Raw genomic sequence first — 22,767 nt, 5'->3', positions numbered from 1 at the left:
CTGAGAATGCAGGGGGTGGGGCTATAGCAGCTGGGGTGGGGCTGAGGCTCAACTCTCAATTCGACTCCTGTCACTGCTCCTGTCTCTGTCTCTGCTCCTGTCTCTCCTCCTGTCACTGCTCCTGTCTCTGTTTCTGCTCCTGTCTCTGCTCCTGTCTCTGTCACTGCTCCTGTCTCTGTCTCTGCTCCTGTCTCTGCTCCTGTCACTGCTCCTGTCTCTGCCACTGTCTCTCTCTCCTGCTCCTGTCTGCACCTGTCTGCTTGTGACATTATTGATCTATTTTTGATAAAGATTATATTATTATCGATTGATTTATTAGATATTTAAACATAAATATATGTATAATCCTGTATTTCAGTTTGTGAAATGTTTGACTTTTAATAAAGCATGATTTCCCCGTGTTTGAACCTTCACCTGGCGCCTGAATGAGCCTCGGAGCTGCTGTCAGAGGCTATGTGTCCCCGGAAGGATCTCCCAAAGCAAACAGGTCCAAGAGGGGTTTAGGGGCCCCTCATGACGAGTGAATAACAAGGCCAGTTACGACGCCCGGTTCGGTGTTACCGGGGCAACGCCCTGGAGCCTCAGGAGGAGGAAGCAGTGCTTCACCAATACCGTTTATGATGTGGGTGGAGGTGTTGACCTCGACTGGGGACGTCATCAGACGGTGGAAGGAATGATTTCAAACAAACCCGGGGCCCGGCTGTGCTAAACGTCAGATCCTTATGTAACAAATCACTCTTAATTAATAAATGTATTTCTTCTTATAATTGATTAACCCTAACCCTTGATTTTATGTTTTAAACTGAAACACGCCTTGAAAACACAGGAAATGTAGTTCTAATAGAATCTGCTCCACCCAACGTTAAATTTGAATCTGAAACAAGAGAAAACAACAAGGGGGCGGAGTCGGTGTAGTCCCTCATTCATCCAGGAGAGGTACTCTGAGTAGGCCATTTTGAACCAGTTAAAGCTTTTTATGGAGCTTTTAGGACCTGCTGCGAGCAGGAGTTACAGTCTAATCTAGACCTTACAAATGCAGGAGACGTTTTTCAGCTTCACTTTAAGGCAGGATTCTTCTGATTTTGGCTCTTGTTGCGCAAATGGATGATCTTTAAGAATAAACTGAAAGGTAATTAGGAAATTATCTGACAATATAGAGTTTTGAGTGAGACAATGAGGTCACTAATCTCTGTTCCATACGTGAGGACAAGAGCCAGAGTGTTCTTATGACTGTGAGTCGGTTTATTTACATTCTGAGTGAAACCAATGCTGTCTAACAAGGCGCTGAAGGCATTACTGAGAGAGTCATCACTCACGTTCACGTGGACATTAAAGGCTCCAGCTATAACTATTTTATCCCAGGCTAACACTAAGTTTGATCTAAAGTCAGAAAACTCTGTTAAAAAACTGAGTAGGGACCAGGAGGTCGGGAGAGAGCTATGAACAAAACTCCTTTTTGGTTTTTCATATTTGAACACGTGATTGACACATGAGGCTTTAAATAATTTTAGGACTCATGAGTCGCTTGAGTGTGAGATCACTGCCACACCACCACCTCGGCCTGTGCTCCTGGCGGTCTGAAAGTTAACATGGGTGGGTGGGGTTAGCATGGGTGGGCGGGGTTAGCATGGGTGGGTGGGGTGGACTCATTTAGACTGACATAATCATCTTGTTGAAGCCACGTTTCAGTTCGAGCTGAAGATCTATGTTATAGTCACTAATTAATTCATTAACTAAGAGCGATTTGGAAGAAATTGCTCTTATGTTGATCAGTCACATTTTACGTGTTTATTCATTTGTTTATTTGTGTCATTTGTGATTGTTATTTTCCTTAAGTTATTTGGTCTGAGCCTGAAATAGTTTTTCTGAGATGTGACTTTTTGGCATTATTTGTACGAGGGACAAGAGGGACACAAGGGACACGAGGGACACGAGTGACACAAGGGACACACACAGTCTCTATCTGTCTTGAATCTGAACACTTCACATGTGACAGAGCGGGCGAGAGTTCAGCGACAGAGTGTCTTACACTGCTGCTCTGCGCCCGGGGCTCATCCCTGGATGGTCACTTAACACGACTAAGAGTATCGGTCAAATTCCAAACTAATAGGGATGTACCCTCCGAAGTGGGAGCCCCGGCTTTACCCAAAACCCACTCCAGTTATCAACAAAGACTACGTTGTTTTGAGGGCACCATCTAGAGAACCAGCTGTTGATGCTGAAAGAGGCTGTTCAGTTCAGCATTGATCCGATTGGGCAGAAAATATTACAGTGTCTGACATCGACTTCGCTAATTCACACACCGCAGCTACTTGAACTTTGAGCACCTCTGATTGTCTCAGCCGGCGTCGTTACCGCCTGTGTGAATCACCACTCGACGGAACTTCTGTCTACTCTGCTTTAAGATCCTAAGATTTCCTTCGATGTCACCCATTCTGGCCCCCGGGTAACACCTAACGCTAGCAGCAGCTGGTAACACCTAACGCTAGCTGCTGTTAGCTTCACGTCTCTGACTATAGAACTCCCAATTACAAGAGTTTCTCTAGTGTGTTCAGCAGGCGTGTGATCGCTGAGGGGAGAAAACCTATTATAGACGTGACGCTCACGGTGCTCTAAGGTTCGGCGTTTAGCGCCTTGTCCCCTCCGAACTGTCACAAATTGGTCCCTATTCTGTTCCTGGTCTAGTCCCGGCTGCACGGGAGACGCTGAGGGGCTGAGCTCGGCCTTACTGCTACTGCTAATGCTAATGCTACGCCCTGTAGCGTGGTCCGGTAGCCCTCGAGCTAATACCTGACTGTAGCTGGACATTAGCTCCTCTAAACAGCGGATCCGCACTTCTAACTCCGTAACCCTGGCAACCAAAACTACTGCACTTCACGCACCTGTCGTCAGGGAAGGAGCCAGGGTTCTGCACCTGTCGTCAGAGAAGGAGCCAGGGTTCTGACTCGACATATGACAGCTTAAACAGGTAAAGGTAGATCGAGCCATGATGCTAGCGGCTAGGCTAGTTCAGGCTGGAGCTGGAGAGTGAGGAGCTTTTAATCCACGAAATACTGAAAAGTGAGCGGTTTGAGGCTCCGGATTGTTTCAAACTTTCACTTTTGTGAATATGATGCGAAAATAGTTTGATCTAAGAACAAACAGCTCTGAAAACGCGATACACTCATCCTTCTGTCTGCACCCTCACTCCTCCTCTGCACCCACACTCCTCCTCTGCACCCTCACTCCTCCTCTGCATCCTCACCCCTCCTCTTCACCCCCTCCTCTGCACCCTCACCCCTCCTCTGCATCCTCACCCCTCCTCTGCATCCTCACTCCTCCTCTGCACCCTCACTCCTCTGCACCCTCACCCCTCCTCTGCACCCTCACTCCTCCTCTGCACCCGCACTCCTCCTCTGCACCCTCACCCCTCCTCCGCACCCTCACCCCTCCTCTGCACCCTCACTCCATCTCTGCACCCTCACTCCTCCTCTGCCCCCTCACTCCACCTCTGTACCCTCACTCCACCTCTGCACCCTCACTCCTCCTCTGCACCCTCACCCCTCCTCTGCACCCCCTCCTCTGCACCCTCACTCCATCTCTGCACCCTCACTCCTCCTCTGCACCCTCACTCCACCTCTGCACCCTCACTCCACCTCTGCACCCTCACTCCTCCTCTGCACCCTCACTCCACCTCTGCACCTCTGCACCCTCACTCCACCTCTGCACCTCTGCACCTCTGCACCTCTGCACCTCTGCACCCTCACTCCTCCTCTCCACCCTCACCCCTCCTCTGCACCCTCACTCCACCTCTGCACCCTCACTCCACCTCTGCACCTCTGCACCCTCACTCCTCCTCTGCACCCTCACTCCTCCTCTGCACCTTCACCCCTCCTCTGCACCCTCACCCCTCCTCTGCACACTCTTTGGACAGCCATGTGTTCAGCTGAAGCAGCTAAACTTGTTTCTCTTCCTGTCGATGTTTTGATTTTCACTTTATCAAACACGTCAAATAAGTTCAAGAAGTCTTTTTTCTAAACTTCAGTTTGTTCTCGTCGTACATCCTCTGCACCACGAGCACAATCAGTTGTTTAGCTCCTCCATGTTCAGCCATAACATTTGGAAGAAGTGACGTTATCTCAGAAACAGCGGCGCTGGGAAAATAATGTGTGTTTATCTTTTCATGCGTCACGTGACTTATCGCCCCGTCTCCGATCAGAAGAGTCTGTTTGGATAAAAACATCGAAACAAAGCTGTAATCATTCGTTTAGATTCTGAGAAGGCGTTTGATTCTTTTGGCCATATTTATTTAAACTGCTAATGAAATTTAAAATCAACAATTTAATTATAAAAAAAAATATTGGGGCTCTTTACGATGGTCAAGACTTAAAATTAATGGTCACATGACAGATACACTGACTCTGGACAGAGGGGTCAGACAGGGCCCTGGTCTCTCCTCCTGTTTGTTTTGTATTTGGAACCATTGGCCCGATTTATTAGACAATCAGAAACATTTCATGGTGTTACAATTAATTGGAGGGAACATAAAATTACTTGCTATGTTCCTGTGCAGGCCCTAAGTCATTTGGGGGAGGTGAGATCCCTTGGGTGTCCATTCTTGCAACACGGAGCTGATCAAAAAGTACAAACTAAAAAAAGATGTTAAAATCTTAAATTGGTCAGCTTATGATCTAAATGTCACACCTACAGCACAAAATCAAGCTTTAAAGTCTGGACGACAAAAGGTTTAAAGGTCTTTGACCAGATTGTAAAGGAGAATCATTTGAAGAGCTTTGAGGAGCTGAAAGAATCATTTGACCTAGAGAAGCAGGACTTTCATAGGTTTTTACAAATAAGGAGTTATTATCCAGCCATCCATCCATCTTCTGCCGCTTTATCCGGGGCCGGGTCGCGGGGGCAGCAGTCTAAGCAGGGACTCCCAGACTTCCTTCTCCCCAGACACTTCCTCTAACTCCTCCGGGGGGATCCCGAGGCGTTCCCAGGCCAGCCGAGAGACATAGTCTCTCCAGCGTGTCCTGGGTCTTCCCCGGGGCCTCTTCCCTGTGGGACATGCCTGAAACACCTCCCGAGGGAGGCGTCCAGGAGGCATCCGGAACAGATGCCCGAGCCACCTCAGCTGGCTCCTCTCGACGTGGAGGAGCAGCGGCTCTACTCCGAGCTCCCCCCGTGTGGCCGAGCTCCTCACCTTATCTCTAAGGGAGCGCCCAGCCACACGGCGGAGGAAACTCATTTCGACCGCTTGTATCCGCGATCTTGTTCTTTAGGTCACTACCCAAAGCTCATGACCATAGGTCAAATCAAATCAATTTATTTTTGTAAGGCCCAAAATCACAACAACAGTTGCCTCTGAGGGCCACAGGGAGAAATGAATCAACAATGTCTGTGGTGGCGATGGAGTCAGACAATGTCTGTGGTGGCGAGGGACGATGTCCCAGGGTCCTCTGTCCTTAGACTCTCCTTCTCGGCCAGGAAAAACTACAAAAAAAGTGTAGAAACCTGGAGGAGTTCCAGTGAAGGAGAGATCCGACTCTCACAGACGGACAGACGGACACGAGGGAGACTGGAGCTGGACCCACTCTTCAGGTAGATGAGGGACCGTCGGAGGCGAGCTGGACCCACTCTTCAGGCAGATGAGGGACCGTCCACACAGGGCAGGGACCACTTCACCAGGGGAGGGGCATCTGGGTCCACAGGTCCTCAGGAGTGAGAGAAAGAAAAGAAGGCGGTGAACAGTTTGCAAGTGGAATTAAAAAATAAATATTGTTTGATAGCATAAGTAGTCAGAAGAAGAAGAGGATAGTGCTCAAGCTGTCATACTTCCCCCAGCATAGTTACTCCTAGGGCAGCGTAGCTAAAGCTGTGGGTTTATGTTTCTGTTCCTAACTAGTCTGACTATAAACGATTTCGAAGAGGAACGTTTTAAGCCTGGACTTAAATGAAGAGACTGTGTCAGCATATTTAACATGGGTCGGGAGCTGATTCCATAACACAGGAGCTTGGTAGCTAAACGCTCTACCTCCTACAGTACTTAGTATAGGTGAGGGTAGGAACGTAGACCGACCGGTAAATAGAGAGCTTTGCCTTTCGGCTCAGCTCCCTCTTCACCACAACGGTCCGATGCAGCGACTGCATCACTGCAGCTGCTGCACCGATCCGCCTGTCGATCTCACGCTCCATCCTTCCCTCACTCGTGAACAAGACCCCGAGATACTTGAACTCCTCCACTTGGGGCAAGGACACCCCACCCACCTGGAGAGGGCAAGCCACCTTTTTCCGGTCGAGAACCATGGCCTCAGATTTGGAGGTGCTGATTCACATCCCAGCCGCTTCACACTCGGCTGCAAACCGTCCCAGTGCATGTTGCAGGTCCGGGTTTGATGGCGCCATCAGGATAACATCGTCTGCAAACAGCAGAGATGGAATCCTGTGGTCCCCAAACCGGACACCCTCCGACCCCTGACTGCGCCTAGAAATTCTGTCCATAAAAATTATGAACAGAACCGGTGACAAAGGGCAGCCCTGGCGGAGTCCAACATGCACTGGGAACAGGTCTGACTTACTGCCGGCAATGCGAACACAGCTCCTGCTCCGGTCATACAGCCCTGAGCAAAGGGCCCCGGACCCCGTAGTCCCGGAGCACCCCCCAAAGGACACCCCGAGGGACACGGTCGAAAGCCTTCTCCAGATCCACAAAGCACATGTGGACTGGTTGGGCAAACTCCCATGAGCCCTCGAGCACCCGATGGAGGGTATAGAGCTGGTCCAGTGTTCCACGACCGGGACGAAAACCACTTTGCTCCTCCTGAATCCGAGGTTCGACTATCGGTTGGATTCTCCTCTCCAGTACCTTGGAATAGACCTTACCCGGGAGGCTGAGGAGTGTGATCCCTCTGTAGTTGGAACACACCCTCCGGTCCCCCTTCTTGAACAGAGGGACCACCACCCCGGTCTGCCAGTCCAGAGGCACGGTCCCCGAACGCCACGCGATGTTGCAGAGACGTGTCAACCAAGACAGTCCTACAACATCCAGATACTTTAGGTACTCAGGGCGGATCTCATCCACACCCGGAGCCACCGAGGAGTTTGCGAACAACCTCAGTGACTTCAGCTTGGGTGATGGATGAGCCAGCCTCCGAGTCCCCGGTCTCTACTTCCTCTTCGGAAGACGTGACTGAGGGATTAAGGAGATCCTCAAAGTATTCCTTCCACCGTCCGACGACATCCCCAGTCGAGGTCAGCAGGCCTCCACCCGCACCATAAACGGTGTTGGTGAGACACTGCTTCCCCCTCCTGAGGCGCCGGACGGTTTGCCAGAATCTTTGGTGCCGACCAATAGTCCTTGCGACCACAACTCCGAGCAGCCGCATCAACAATGGAGGCGGAGAACATGGTCCACTCGGACTCAATGTCCCCAACCTCCCCCGGGACATGGGAGAAGCTCTCCCGGAGGTGCGAGTTGAAAACCCTACTGACAGAGGGCTCCACTAGACGTTCCCAACAGACCCTCACAATGCGCTTAATAATAATAATAATAACTTTTATTTATATAGCGCTTTTCAGTGACCCAAAGACGCTGAACATAATAAAAAAAGGGGGGGTATTTACAGACAGGGGGGACAACACGTACAGAACACATTAATATACAGATAAAATGAACAAGACAGAAGAAGTAGAGAGAAAAAGATGGGGATGTAACAGGGGGTAGAAGTGTAGGCAATGGGGTAGAGGAGGCTAGGGGTAGGGGAGGTCATAGGCTTGGGTGAAGAGGTATGTTTTTAGGCGGGATTTGAATGTTGTGAGTGAGGGAGAGTGGCGGACAGGTTGGGGGAGGGAGTTCCAGAGTCGGGGTGCTGTTCGGGAGAATGCTCTGTCGCCAAAAGTTTTGAGTCGGGATGTTGGTGCAGTCAGGGTGAGAGAGGAGGAGGATCGGAGAGCTCGGGTGGGGCGGTGGGGGATGAGGAGGTCAGACAGGTAGGGGGGGGCAAGGTGGTGAAGAGCTTTGAAGGTGAGGAGGAGTATTTTAAAGTTTATGCGCTGCTTGATGGGGAGCCAGTGGAGAGAGCGGAGAACGGGAGTGATGTGATCACGGGACCGGGTGTGGGTGAGGAGGCGGGCAGCGGAGTTTTGGACCATTTGGAGTCTGTGGAGGGAATGGGAGGAGATGCCAGTGAGGAGGGAGTTGCAGTAGTCAAGGCAGGAGGAGATGAAGGCATGGATGAGGGATTCAGCAGCGGGGAGGGTGAGGCAGTGTCGGATTTTGGCGATGCGGCGGAGGTGGAAGTATGAGGTCTTGACAATGTGGCTGACATGGGGAGTGAAGGAGAGGGTGGGGTCCATGATGACACCGAGATTGCGTACCAGGGTAGAGGGGGTGATGGTCGAGGTGTCGATGCTGAGTGAAAAGGGACCAGTTTTATTGAGAGTGGATTTGGTGCCAATGAGGAGGAGCTCTGTTTTGTCACTGTTCAGTTTGAGGAAGTTGAGAGTGAGCCATGATTTTATTGTAGAGATGCAGGTTTCAATGTGGCTGAGGGGAGGGTTTTGGGTGGATTTGGTGGTGAGGTATATCTGGGTGTCGTCAGCGTAGCAGTGAAAGTCCAGGTTGAGTTGGCGGAGGATGTGACCAAAGGGGAAGATGTAGCAGATGAAGAGGAGGGGGCCGAGGACTGAGCCCTGGGGGACCCCCTGCGTTACTGGGGAGAGGGTGGATGAGTGACCGGAGAGGGAAATGAACTCTTGCCTGTTGGTGAGGTAGGATGTGAGCCAGTCAAGTGCAGAGCCCTCAACACCCAGTTGGCGCAGCCTTTGTAGGAGGATGGAATGGTTTATAGTGTCAAAGGCTGCGCTGAGGTCTAGTAGTAACAGGATGTTGAGGGCCCCGGAGTCTGCAGAGGTGAGGAGATCGTTGAGTACTTTGACCAGGGCTGTTTCAGTGCTGTGAAGTGGGCGGAAGCCAGATTGGAGGGGTTCATAGAGGTTGTTTGACTGGAGGTGGGTGTGAAGTTGGATGGCGACGATGCGTTCCAGCGTTTTTGAGAGGAACGGCAGGTTGGAGATGGGGCGGTAGTTGGAGAGGTTGGCGGAGTCTAGGGTGGGTTTTTTGAGGATGGGGGTGATGGAGGCCAGTTTGTAGATGGAAGGAACATGGCCGAGGGATAAAGACTGGTTGAAGAGGGTGGTGAGATGGGGGATGAGAGCAGGGAGGCAGGCCTTGGTTAGATTCGTTGGGAGGAGGTCGAGAGAGCAGGTGGTGGTTTTGGAAGCGGTGATGAGGTCTATGATATGAGAGGAGTTAACAGAGGAGAAGGTTGTGAGGGCAGGGAAGGGTGGGTGGTCAGGGAGAGGAGGGGGGGCAGGGGTGGGGGTGGTGATGGAGTTAATGGAGACGGCAGTCATGGAGCTGTTGATTTTGGAAATTTTGTCATTGAAGGCAAGGAGGAAAGAGTTGCAGAGGTCAGGGGAGGAGGGTGGAGTGATGTCCGGTGGCTGGAGCAGCTTGTTGACGGTGGGGTCTGCCAAGTCTGTCCGGCTTCCTCCTCCGCCAGCGGATCCAACTCACCACCAGGTGGTGATCGGTTGACAACTCTGCCCCTCTCTTCACCCGAGTGTCCAAGACACGCGGCTGGAGGTCAGATGACATGACAACAAAGTCGATCATTGACCTCCGGCCTAGGGTATCCTGGTGCCATGTGCACTGATTGACACCCTTGTGCTTGAACATGGTGTTCGTTATGGACAATCCGTGGCTAACACAGAAGTCCAATAACTGAACACCGCTCGGGTTCAGATCGGGGAAGCTGTTCTTCCCGATCACCCCTCTCCAGGTGTCACTGTCATTGCCCACGTGGGCGTTGAAGTCCCCTAGTAGAACAACGGAGTCCCCGGTCGGTGCACTGTCCAGTACCCCTCCCAAGGACTCCAAGAAGGCCGGGTACTCTGCACTGCTGTTCGGCCCGTAGGCCGCCACAACAGTGAGAGACCTGTCCCCCACCCGAAGGCGGAGGGACGCGACCCTCTCGCTCACTGGGGTAAACTCCAACACGTGGCGGCTGAGCTGAGGGGCTATAAGCAAGCCCACACCAGCCCGCCGCCTCTCCCCGCGGGCAACACCAGAGAAGTGGAGCGTCCAGCCCCTCTCGAGGAGATGGGTTCCAGAGCCCAAACTGTGCGTGGAGGTGAGGCCGACTATATCTAGTCGGTATCGCTCAACCTCCCGCACAAGCTCAGGCTCTTTCCCCCCCGGCGAGGTGACATTCCATGTTCCCGATAGTTAGTGTCTGTGTCTGGAGATCTGGTTGCCGAGGCCCCTGCCGTCGACTGCCGCCCAGATCTCTCTGCACCGGCCCCTTATGGATCCTCCTGCGGGTGGTGGGCCCACGGGAGGGCGGCCCCACGTCGCGCTTTCGGGCTGTGCCCGGCCGGGCCCCGTGGGGTAAGACCCGGCCACCAGGCGCACGCCATGGAGCACCCATCCCAGGCCTAGCTCCAGGATGGGGCCCCGGTGACGCCGATCCGGGCGACGTAAACTGCCTTGTTCTTGTAGTCATCATAAGAGGCTTCTGAACCGATCTTTGTCTGACCCGTCACCTAGGACCTGTTTGCCTTGGGAGACCCTACCAGGGGCATGAAGCCCCCGACAACATAGCTCCCCGGGATCATTCGGGCACTCACCACGTTAAGGTGTCGGTTCAAGGAGGGGAAGGAGTTATTATAACCAAGAAATTAAAAAGAATGATGACCATCAGAATCAGAACCAGAACCAGAACCAGGTTCATTGCCATTTGTTAATAAACAAAATTCACAGACATGAGAACTTGTCCTGATGATGAACATTGAACACTGAAAACTAAACGGCATGAAATGTAAATCATAAAATATAACATTAAGTGCAATAGAAGTGACAGTGACTGAAGATGCTTAAGTGTTCATGAGTCCAACTGAGGGGAGTGGCCTCCTGTCTGAGGGGAGTGGCTCGAATAGTCTGTGTCCAGGTGAGAAGGGTCAGCTGAGATCCAACCTGTTCGTCCCAGAGGGCGCTGTAGTCTCTGTTTGTCCCTGGCTGTGGCTCCAGTGTACCACACGGTGGTGGAGGAGGTGATGGAGGAGGTGATGGAGGATGTGATGGAGGAGGTGATGGAGGAGGTGATGGAGGATGTGATGGAGGAGGTGATGGAGGAGGTGATGGAGGAGGTGATGGAGGAGGTGATGGAGGAGGTGATGGAGGATGTGATGGAGGAGGTGATGGCCGTGTAGAACTGCACCATCATCAGCTTGTCTTTCTTCAGCTGCTGCAGGAAGTACATCCTCTGCTGGGCCTTATTGATAAGGAGCTAATGGTGGTTCCCACTTGAGGTCCTGGTGATGGTGGCTCCCACTTGAGGTCCTGCTGATGGTGGCTCTCACTTGAGGTCCTGGTGATGGTGGCTCTCACTTGAGGTCCTGGTGATGGTGGCTCTCACTTGAGGTCCTGGTGATGGTGGCTCTCACTTGAGGTCCACCTCCTGCAGACGGACCATCAGAGCCTTTTTACTGAAACATTCATAAAAGTTTATAAATCGGAACTTTCAAGAGGAATAAAATCCAAATGACACAAATGTGTCACGACTTGAGTTTTCACTGTTACATCAGGAAAGATGTGAAAAAGAGGGAAACTTTGTTTTAGATCATGACGAGTGTAAAGTATAAGCAAAGACACTTCTCATTCAAAGAGTTTTCTTTATTTTCATGATTATGAAAATTCTAGATTCAAACTGAAGCATCAAAACTGTGATTTAAAACATGTGGAATTATAAACTTAAAAAAAGTGTGAAACAACTAAAAATATATCTTATATTCTATGTTCTTCAAAGTATCTCCACCTTTAGCTTTATTACTGCTTCACTCTTGTCATTCTCTTGAAGAGCTTCAAGAGGTCAGAGGTCGTCACCTGAACTGCTCTTCATCCTGAAGGAGTTCCAGAGATGCTCAGCCCTTTAGGCCCTTTTGTGTCCAAACCTTTGGTCCGTACATCTCAGTGGAGAAACACGGGATCACATGTTTGGAGGAAATTCTGTTGGAAAACTTGACTGGCCGTACTTTGAGGACCTCCTTAACCCCGTCCCGTCTTCTGAAGAGGAAGCAGAGACTGAGGACTCAGAGGCCGACTCGTCCATCACCCAAGCTGAGGTCAAACTCCTCTGAGACAGGGGGTGAGACCCGCCCTGTGTTTATGGATGTTGGGAGACAGTCTTTGCTTGGGGACAGTGGCTCTGGACGGACGGGGTGGTGGTCCCTCTGGACGGACGGGGTGGTGGTCCCTCTGGACTGACAAACCGGGGTGGTGGTCCCTCTGGACTGACGGGGTGGTGGTCCCTCTGGACTGACGGGGTGGTGGTCCCTCTGGACGGACGGGGTGGTGGTCCCTCTGGACTGACGGGGTGGTGGTCCCTCTGGACAGACAGACCGGGGTGGTGGTCCCTCTGGACTGACGGGGTGGTGGTCCCTCTGGACGGACGGGGTGGTGGTCCCTCTGGACTGACGGGGTGGTGGTCCCTCTGGACTGACAGACCGGGGTGGTGGTCCCTCTGGAAAAGACGGGGTGGTGGTCCCTCTGGACTGACAGACCGGGGTGGTGGTCTCTCTGGACTGACGGGGTGGTGGTCCCTCTGGGTCCCTCTGGACTGACAGACCGGGGTGGTGGTCCCTCTGGACTGACGGGGTGGTGGTCCCTCTGTTCAGGAGACAGAGGGAGGACTGACGGGGTGGTGGTCCCTCTGTTCAGGAGATAGAGGGAGGACGGACGGGGTGGTGGTCCCTCTGGACTGACGGGGTGGTGGTCCCTCTGGACGGACGGGGTGGTGGTCCCTCTGGACTGACAGACCGGGGTGGTGGTCCCTCTGGACTGACGGTGGTCCCTCTGGACGGACCGGGTGGCGGTCCCTCTGGACTGACGGGGTGGTGGTCCTTCTGGACGGACGGGGTGGCGGTCCCTCTGGACGGACAGGGTGGTGGTCCCTCTGGACTGACAGACCGGGGTGGTGGTCCCTCTGGACTGACGGGGTGGTGGTCCCTCTGGACTGACAGACCGGGGTGGTGGTCCCTCTGGACGGACAGGGTGGTGGTCCCTCTGGACTGACAGACCGGGGTGGTGGTCCCTCTGGACGGACGGGGTGGTGGTCCCTCTGGACTGACAGACCGGGGTGGTGGTCCCTCTGGACTGACGGGGTGGTGGTCCCTCTGGACTGACGGGGTGGTGGTCCCTCTGGACTGACAGACCGGGGTGGTGGTCCCTCTGGACTGATGGGGTGGTGGTCCCTCTGGACTGACAGACCGGGGTGGTGGTCCCTCTGGACTGACAGACCGGGGTGGTGGTCCCTCTGGACGGACGGGGTGGTGGTCCCTCTGGACTGACGGGGTGGTGGTCCCTCTGGACTGACGGGGTGGTGGTCCCTCTGGACGGACGGGGTGGTGGTCCCTCTGGACTGACGGGGTGGTGGTCCCTCTGGACTGACGGGGTGGTGGTCCCTCTGTTCAGGAGACAGAGGGACCACACTCCTCAGCACGTGCGGTTACACAGACCATTACCGCAATTCTGGAGCCCAGACACAAGACTTCCTGTTTCGGCGAAAAAAGTGTCTGAGGCATTGGCCCAACGGTTAGAGACCCGGGTCTCTAACCGGGTGAAGAGGGCCCCTAGAGCGACTCCCGACGTGAACTCCTAATCCTTACATTTTTTTCCCTCGTCTCCAACTACATAATATGTAGTCCTCTTTTACCCTAACCCTTAACCCTAACCCTAACCCCAAAGCCTAACCCTAACCCTTAACCCTAACCCCAAACCCTAACCCTAACTCAAAACCCTAACCCCAAACCCTAACCATTAACCCCAAACCCTAACCCCAAACCCTATCCCTATAGCAGAAGAGGACTAGAGAAGAATGCTGCCAAAACCCCTGAACTAACATTGTTATTGATCGTCATCATGGTAATTTGTTATTGAAATAAATTAAAATGATAATAAAAATAACAACCCCTAACCCCAAACCCTAACCCTAAGCCCAAACCCTAACGGTCCGTGTATAACCGCATGTCTCCTTAGCCTCATCCAACAGGTAAAATATTGCTAGTTCTTGGTTTATTTTACCTTTAGTTTCTCCTTACTGCCCCCTGCTGTCTGGGAAGCTGCTCCTGCTGTTGAGCCTCTGCAGTTTTAAATGTTCTGTGATGCTAACGTAAACCCGGAGCTAACGTCAACAAAAGCAGACATTCACTCTCAAATTATGCTTTATAAACTGTAAATGTAATTGCACTGTCTGGGTTAATATATATAATTTAACTGGATCAACATTTTGGCTGATTGGAGCACTTTCCTGCTTCATAGTTGTTTCCACTGCTCATTGTTTGTCTGATTTGATACCGAAACTCGGAGAAAACAAGGTCCGAGTTCCGAGTTCCGAGTTCCGAGGACAATGAATGCAGCGTTACACTTCAGAATAAAACTATATCCGCCGGAAGCCCCTCCCGTTAGCATTAGCCACTTTAGCTCCAGAACCGGGATTCTGGAGAATACAACGGAATAAAGGGGGACAAAAGTTGGACAAAAGTGGATTAAAAGTGGAATAAAACTGGGCCAGAAGTCGATCATGACCACGGCGGAGGTCTATTCACCGGAGCCTTGACCGAGCACCAGCCTCGGGACCCAAACACCGAGCTCTGCCCAACACCGCAGCCCAAAACAGAGCTTCGACCCCGGGCAGCTCCTCCCACAAGTGCTGCTGTGCCTGGAGCCTCGGAGCCGGGCAGAAGACAGCTAACCCGCGGTCAGAGGAGGGACCAGAACCGGGGGACACAGCGGGGTCACAGCGGGGTGAGAGTGCACTGTGGCCCGCGGGCTGTCACTGCAGATTGATTGTTTCCTTTGGAGTGGGGTTAGCATTAGCATTAGCCTGTCCTGTTTGAAACCCTGTCCACACACTTGGACACTGTCCTCACACTTTCCGCTCCTGGGACATGTCTATGAGGACTTTAAAGTCGATGCTCAGTTTCGGCTCGTTTCACTTTCTCTTGTTTAGTAAAAGTTTGCTGTTATCCTGTTAGCATTAGCTCTTGACCGTTCTTTCTATGGCAGTGGCGTTAGCATTAGCAGTATCCTCTGGAATGTGGCTCAAACAGAAGGAATGTGGCTTTAGTTTGGACTGAAATACACAAGAAGTTCTAACGGAATGAGTTCTGTCCATCCGATCGCTTCATGTCTGTGACACAGCAGGGCAGCGTCGTTGGGGAAGGGTCGGTGGGGCAGGGTCGTTGGGACACTGTCAGTTGGGCAGGGTCGTTGGGGAAGGGTCGGTGGGGCAGGGTCGGTGGGGCAGCGTCGGTGGGGAAGGGTCGGTGGGGCAGGGTCGTTGAGGCAGGGTCGGTGGGGCACTGTCGGTGGGGCAGGGTCGTTGGGGCACTGTCGGTTGGGCAGGGTCGTTGAGGCAGGGTCGGTGGGGCAGGGTCGTTGGGGCAGGTTTTGCCCGTCTCCCTCACCAGGAGGTTGTGGGTTCGTCTCCTGTTGTGAAATGGTTCAAATGAGTTGTGTTTAGGGCGCATCACTGTAAACATCTGGGATCATTCCATGTTTAAAGACTTTGCTATGAAAATACTGGATATTTTATTATTTACCGAGGACTTCTACGAAGTGGCGTAAAAACACCGGGACACTCTTTGTAACAGGACGTCCACATTATGAATGACCTGAATCACAATCAGAAAAGGTTTATTGCCATTGCCAATCAACAGAATTCACAGGAACATAAAACAAGGATAAATGATAAAACAACCTATTTTATATACGGTAGGATGTTTTATCAAAAAGTGCGTGCTTTAAAGAATAAAAAAATATCTGTCTTACTATGTATGTACTATGTACACACAGTACAGTACAAGTACAGTCGAGTTACATATGTAGAGCAGGAAGTGAGTGTTTAAGAAGCGCCTGAAGGGAGTGGCCTCCTGCCTGAGGGGAGTGGCCTCCTGCCTGAGGGGAGTGGCCTCCTGCCTGAGGGGAGTGGCCTCCTGCTTGAGGGGCGTGGCCTCCTGCCTGAGGGGCGTGGCCTGAGCGGGTGTGTAAGCTCCAGGATCAGGACTAATTGATTTTCTCTCCTTCACAGAACCATGCAGAGCCGCCTCAATCGGCCCAAATCATAGCGTGCACGTGATTCGAGAGCGTGCACGTGAAGTCTAAGAGCGTGCACGTGATTCGAGAGCGTGCGCGTGAAGTCTAAGGGCGTGCACGTGATTCGAGAGCGTGCACGTGAAGTCTAAGAGCGTGCACGTGAAGTCTAAGAGCGTGCACGTGAAGTCTAAGAGCGTGCACGTGATTTGAGAGCGTGCGCGTGAAGTCTAAGGGCGTGCACGTGATTCTAGAGCGTGCACGTGATTCGAGAGCTTGCACGTGAAGTTTAAGAGCGTGCACGTGATTCGAGAGCGTGCACGTGATTCGAGAGCGTGCACGTGATTCGAGAGCGTGCACGTGAAGTCTAAGGGCGTGCACGTGATTCGAGAGCGTGCACGTGAAGTCTAAGCGTGCACGTGATTTGAGAGCGTGCGCGTGAAGTCTAAGGGCGTGCACGTGATTCTAGAGCGTGCACGTGATTCGAGAGCTTGCACGTGAAGTTTAAGAGCGTGCACGTGATTCGAGAGCGTGCACGTGATTCGAGAGCGTGCACGTGAAGTCTAAGGGCGTGCACGTGATTCGAGAGCATGCACGTGAAGTCTAAGAGCGTGCACGTGATTCGAGAGTGTGCACGTGAAGTCTAAGAGTGTGCACGTGAAGTCTAAGAGCGTGCACGTGAAGTCTAAGAGCGTGCACGTGATTCGAGAGCGTGCACGTGAAGTCTAAGGTCGTGCACGTGATTTGAGAGCGTGCACGTGAAGTCTAAGGGCGTGCACGTGATTCGAGAGCGTGCACGTGAAGTCTAAGAGCGTGCACGTGATTCGAGAGCGTGCACGTGAAGTCTAAGGTCGTGCACGTGATTTGAGAGCGTGCACGTGAAGTCTAAGAGCGTGCACGTGAAGTCTAAGAGCGTGCACGTGAATTGAGAGAGCGTGCACGTGATTGGAGAGCGTGCACGTGAAGTCACAAGAAGATGGGCTTCGGCCGAGACCTGAGGAACTCCCACGAGGGTCTGCTCAAGCTGCAGGACTGTGAACTGAAGGTGAGGAGCAGGAGGAGCAGCAGCAGGAGGAGTTTGATGCTTTCCAATGTCAGATCATGTTCACGACTTTGATTAAAACTAAACCTCTTCTCTCCTTGTGTCCTTGCTCTTTTTTTCTTCTATTTTCCTCAATTTCTTACCTCTGTGTCCTTTCCTCCTCCTCCTCCTCTCTTCACTCTCCTCCTTCCTTCCTCCTCCTCCTCGTCCTCCTCCTCCTCCCCGCTTCACTCTCCTCCGTCCTTCCTCCTCCTCTCCTCCTCCTCCTCCTCCTCCTCCTCCTCCTCCTCTCCCTCCTCCCCTTCACTCTCCTCCTTCCCTCCTCCTCCTCCTCCTCCCCGCTTCACACTCCTCCTTCCCTCTTCCTCCTCCTCCGCCCCTCTCACTCTCCTCCTTCCTCCTCCCTGCCCTCACCTCCTCCTCCTCCCCTCTTCACTCTCCTCCCCTCCCCTCACTCCTCCTCCTCCCCTCTTCACTCTCCTCCTCCTCCCCTCTTCACTCTCCTCCCTCTTCACCTCCACCTCCTCCCCCTCAACCTCCACCTCACCCCACTCACCTCCTCCTCCCTCTTCGACTCTCCTCCTCCTCTCCCTCTTCACTCTCCTCCTCCCCTCTCACTCTCCTCCTCCTCCCCTCTTCACTCTCCTCCCTCACCTCTCACCTCCTCCTCCTCCCCTCTTCACTCTCCCTCCTCCCCTCTCACCATCACTCCTCCTCCCCTCTTCACTCTCCTCCTCCTCCCCTCTTCACTCTCCTCCCCTCTTCACTCTCCTCCTCCTCCTCCCCTCTTCACTCCCTCCTCCCACCTTCACTCTCCTCCTCCTCCCCTCTTCACTCTCCTCCTCCTCCCCCTCTTCCCTCTCCTCCTCCTCCCCTCCCTCACTCTCCTCCCCTCTTCACTCCTCCTCCTCCCCTCTTCACTCTCCTCCCCTCTTCACTCTCCTCCTCCTCCCCTCTTCACCTCTCCTCCCCTCTTCACTCTCCTCCTCCTCCCCTCTCACTCTCCTCCCCTCTTCACTCTCCACCTCCTCCCCCTCACTCTCCTCCCCTCTTCACTCTCCTCCTCCCCCTCTTCACTCCCTCCTTCTTCACTCTCCTCCTCCTCCCCTCTTCACCTCCTCCTCCTCCCCTCTCACCCTCCTCCCCTCTTCACCCTCCTCCCCTCTTCACTCTCCTCCCCTCTCACTCTCCTCCTCCTCCCCTCTTCACTCTCCTCCTCCTCCCCTCTTCACTCTCCTCCTCCCCTCTCACTCTCCTCCTCCTCCTCCCTCTTCACTCTCCCCTCCTCCCCTCTTCACTCTCCTCCCCTCTTCACTCTCCTCCTCCTCCCCTCTTCACTCTCCTCCTCCTCCCCTCTTCACTCTCTTCCTCCTCCCCTCTTCACTCTCCTCTCCTCTTCACTCTACTCCTCCTCCCCTCTTCACTCTCTTCCTCCTCCCCTCTTCTCTCTCCTCCTCCTCCTCCTCCCCCTCCCTCTTCACTCTCCTCCTTCCCTCCTCCCCTCCCTCTTCACTCTCCTCCTTCCCTCCTCCCCTCTTCACTCTCCTCCTCCCCTCTTCACCCCTCTCACCTCCCCTCCTCCCACTTCACTCTCCTCCTCCCTCCTCCTCCTCCTCCTCCCTCTTCACTCTCCTCCTCCTCCCCTCTTCACTCTCCCCTCCTCCTCCCACTTCACTCTCCTCCACCCCACCCCTCCACACTCCACCCCTCTTCACTCTCCTCCTCCTCCCCTCTTCACTCTCTTCCTCCTCCCCTCTTCACTCTCCTCTCCTCTTCACTCTACTCCTCCTCCCCTCTTCACTCTCCTCCTCCTCCCTCTCACTCTCCTCCTCCTCCTCCTCCCCCTCCCCTCTTCACTCTCCTCCTTCCCTCCTCCTCCTCCCCTCTTCACTCTCCTCCTTCCCTCCTCCCCTCTTCACTCTCCTCCTCCCCTCTTCACTCCCCTCTTCACTCTCCTCCTCCTCCCCTCTTCACTCTCCTCCTTCCCTCGTCCTCCTCCTCCTCCTCCTCCCCTCTTCACTCTCCTCCTCCTCCCCTCTTCACTCGCTTCCTCCTCCCCTCTTCACTCTCCTCCCCTCTTCACTCTCCTCCCCTCTTCACTCTCCTCCTCCTTCCCTCTTCACTCTCCTCCTCCTTCCCTCTTCACTCTCCTCCTCCTCCCCTCTTCACTCTCCTCCCCTCTTCACTCTCCTCCTCCTCCCCTCTTCACTCTCCTCCTCCCTCCCCTCTTCACTCTCCTCCTCCTCTCCCTCTTCACCTCCTCCTCAACCCCTCTTCACCCTCCTCCTCCTCCCTCCACCACCCCCCCACCACCACCCTCCTCCCCCTCTTCACTCTCCTCCTCCTCCCCTCTTCACCACTCCTCCCCTCTTCACTCTCCTCCTCCTCCCTCTTCACTCTCCTCCTCCTCCCCTCTTCACTCTCCTCCACCCCCACCCCTCTTCACTCTCCTCCTTCCCTCCTCCTCCTCCCCTCTCACTCTCCTCCTTCCTCCTCCCCTCTTCACACCCCTTTCACTCTCCTCCCCCTCCCCTCTCCACCCTCCCCCCCTCTCACCTCCCACCTCCACCCCTCTTCACTCTCCTCCTCCTCCCCTCTTCACTCCCTCCTCCTCCCCTCTTCACTCTCCTCCCCTCTCACTCTCCTCCTCCTCCCCTCTTCACTCTCCTCCTCCTTCCTCTTCACTCTCCTCACTCCTCCCCTCTTCACTCTCCTCCTCCTCCCCTCTTCACTCACCTCCTCCCCCCTCTTCACTCTCCTCCCCTCTCACCTCCTCCTCCTCCCCCTTCACTCCTCCTCCACCCCTCTTCACTCTCTCTCCTCCCCTCTTCACTCTCCTCCTCCTTCCCTCTTCACTCTCCTCCTCCTCCCCTCTTCACTCTCCTCCTCCTCCCTCTTCACTCTCCTCCTCCTCCCTCTTCACTCTCCTCCCCTCTTCACTCTCCTCCTCCTCCCCTCTTCACTCTCCTCCCACTTCACTCACCTCCTCCTCCCCTCTTCACTTCTCCTCCCCTCGTTCACTCTCCTCCTCCTCCCCTCTCTTCACTCTCCTCCTCCTCCCCTCTTCACTCTCCTCCTCCTCCCCTCTCACTCCCTCCCCTCTTCACTCTCCTCCTCCTCCCCTCTTCACTCTCCTCCTCCTCCCCCTCATCACTCTCCTCCTCCTCCCCTCTTCACTCTCCTCCTCCTCCCCTCTCACTCTCCTCCTCCCTCCCACTTCACTCTCCTCCCCTCTTCACTCTCCTCCTCCTCCCCTCTTCACTCTCTTCCTCCTCCCCTCTTCACTCTCCTCCTCCTCCCTCTTCACTCTCTTCCTCCTCCCCTCTTCACTCTCCTCCTCCTCCCCCTCACTCTCCTCCTCCTCCCCTCTTCACTCTCCTCCCCTCTTCACTCTCCACCTCCTCCCCTCTTCACTCACCCCTCCTCCCCTCTTCACTCTCCTCCTCCTCCTCCTCCCCCTCCCTCTTCACTCACCTCCACCTCCCTCCTCCTCCACCCCTCTTCACTCTCACTCCTTCCCTCCCCCCTTCACTCTCCTCCTCCCCTCTTCACTCCCCCTCACTCTCCTCCACCTCCCCTCTTCACTCACCTCCTTCCCTCCTCCTCCTCCTCCTCCCCTCTTCACTCTCCTCCTCCTCCTCCTCCTCCCCCTCCCACTCTCCTCCTCCTCCCCTCTCACTCCCCTTTCACTCTCCTCCCCTCCCCTCTCCACCTCCTCCACCTCCCCTCTTCATCCTCCCCTCTTCACTCTCCTCCCTCTCACTCTCCTCCTCCTCCCCTCTTCACTCTCCTCCCCTCTTCACTCTCCTCCTCCTCCCCTCTTCACTCTCCTCCTCCCCTCTTCACTCTCCTCCTCCTCCCCTCTTCACTCTCCTCCTCCTCCCCTCTTCACTCTCCTCCTCCCCTCTTCACTCTCCTCCCTCCCCTCTCACCTCCTCCCCTCTTCACTCTCCTCCTCCTCCCTCTTCACTCTCCTCCTCCTCCCCTCTTCACTCTCCTCCTCCTCCCTCTTCACTCTCCTCCCTCTTCACTCTCCTCCTCCTCCTCCCTCTACTCCCTCCTCCTCCCTCTTCACTCTCCTCCTCCTCCCTCTCACTCTCCTCCTCCTCCCCTCTTCACTCTCCTCCTCCTCCCCTCTTCACTCTCCTCCCCTCTTCACTCTCCTCCTCCTCCCTCTTCACTCCTCCTCCCCTCTTCACTCTCCTCCTCCTCCCCTCTTCACTCTCCTCCCCTCTTCACTCTCCTCCTCCTCCCCTCTTCACTCTCCTCCCCTCTTCACTCTCCTCCTCCTCCCCTCTTCACTCTCCTCCTCCTCCCCTCTTCACTCTCCTCCTCCTCCCTCTCACTCTCCTCCTCCTCCCCTCTTCACCTCCTCCCCTCTTCACCCTCCTCCCCTCTTCACTCTCCTCCCCTCTTCACTCTCCTCCTCCTCCCCTCTTCACTCTCCTCCTCCTCCCCTCTTCACTCTCCTCCTCCCCTCTTCACTCTCCTCCTCCTCCTCCCCTCTTCACTCTCCTCCTCCTCCCCTCTTCACTCTCCTCCCCTCTTCACTCTCCTCCTCCTCCCCTCTTCACTCTCCTCCTCCTCCCCTCTTCACTCTCTTCCTCCTCCCCTCTTCACTCTCCTCTCCTCTTCACTCTACTCCTCCTCCCCTCTTCACTCTCCTCCTCCCCCTCCCCTCTTCACTCTCCTCCTTCCCTCCTCCTCCTCCCCTCTTCACTCTCCTCCTTCCCTCCTCCTCCTCCTCCTCCCCTCTTCACTCTCCTCCTCCTCCTCCCCTCTTCACTCTCCTCCTCCTCCCCTCTTCACTCTCCTCCTCCTCCTCCCCTCTTCACTCTCCTCCTTCCCTCCTCCTCCTCCTCCTCCCCTCTTCACTCTCCTCCTCCTCCTCCCCTCTTCACTCTCCTCCTCCTCCCCTCTTCACTCTCCTCCTCCTCCTCCCCTCTTCACTCTCCTCCCCTCTTCACTCTCCTCCTCCTCCCCTCTTCACTCTCCTCCTCCTCCCCTCTTCACTCTCTTCCTCCTCCCCTCTTCACTCTCCTCTCCTCTTCACTCTACTCCTCCTCCCCTCTTCACTCTCCTCCTCCTCCCCTCTTCACTCTCTTCCTCCTCCCCTCTTCACTCTCCTCTCCTCTTCACTCTACTCCTCCTCCCCTCTTCACTCTCCTCCTCCTCCCCTCTTCACTCTCCTCCTCCTCCTCCTCCCCCTCCCCTCTTCACTCTCCTCCTTCCCTCCTCCTCCTCCCCTCTTCACTCTCCTCCTTCCCTCCTCCCCTCTTCACTCTCCTCCTCCCCTCTTCACTCCCCTCTTCACTCTCCTCCTCCTCCCCTCTTCACTCTCCTCCTTCCCTCCTCCTCCTCCTCCTCCTCCTCCTCCTCCTCCTCCTCCTCCTCCCCTCTTCACTCTCCTCCTCCTCCCCTCTTCACTCGCTTCCTCCTCCCCTCTTCACTCTCCTCCCCTCTTCACTCTCCTCCTCCCCTCCTCCTCTTTAGCTGCTGGACACAGTGAAGCGTTTCCTGACTCAAAGAGTCAAGAGCGACAAAGAATATTCCACACTTTTACTGAGTCTGAGCCAACAACAGCAGCAGGAGT

At 54.4% G+C, this 22,767-nt stretch overlaps 1 protein-coding gene across 3 annotated transcripts in view; it reads left to right on the top strand.

The window, feature by feature from the left end:
* Positions 1–14,509: 14,509 nt before the first annotated feature.
* fer (fer (fps/fes related) tyrosine kinase) overlaps positions 14,510–22,767 on the top strand; it is a 123,015-nt gene continuing 114,757 nt past the window's right edge. For 2 of the 3 annotated variants that reach the window (XM_072453398.1, XM_072453397.1), the window contains exons 1-4: positions 14,510–14,845; positions 16,131–16,187; positions 17,099–17,177; positions 22,668–22,767. The exon at positions 22,668–22,767 is cut by the window's right edge and continues 26 nt beyond it. In XM_072453398.1, the coding sequence (XP_072309499.1) occupies positions 17,109–17,177; positions 22,668–22,767 (169 nt within the window). In that variant the 5' untranslated portion in view covers positions 14,510–14,845; positions 16,131–16,187; positions 17,099–17,108. The remainder of the gene's footprint in view (positions 14,846–16,130; positions 16,188–17,098; positions 17,178–22,667) is intronic. The other variant, XM_072453396.1, reaches the window with a different exon arrangement.

This window comes from Eucyclogobius newberryi, unplaced genomic scaffold (genome assembly GCF_026437365.1).
Source record: "Eucyclogobius newberryi isolate DKJ021-1_F unplaced genomic scaffold, fEucNew1.0.hap1 SCAF_2, whole genome shotgun sequence".
NCBI classification, from domain to species: Eukaryota; Metazoa; Chordata; class Actinopteri; order Gobiiformes; family Gobiidae; genus Eucyclogobius; species Eucyclogobius newberryi.
The sequence above is the reverse complement of the archived record's forward strand: the minus strand, read 5'-3'. Positions and strand labels throughout refer to the sequence as shown.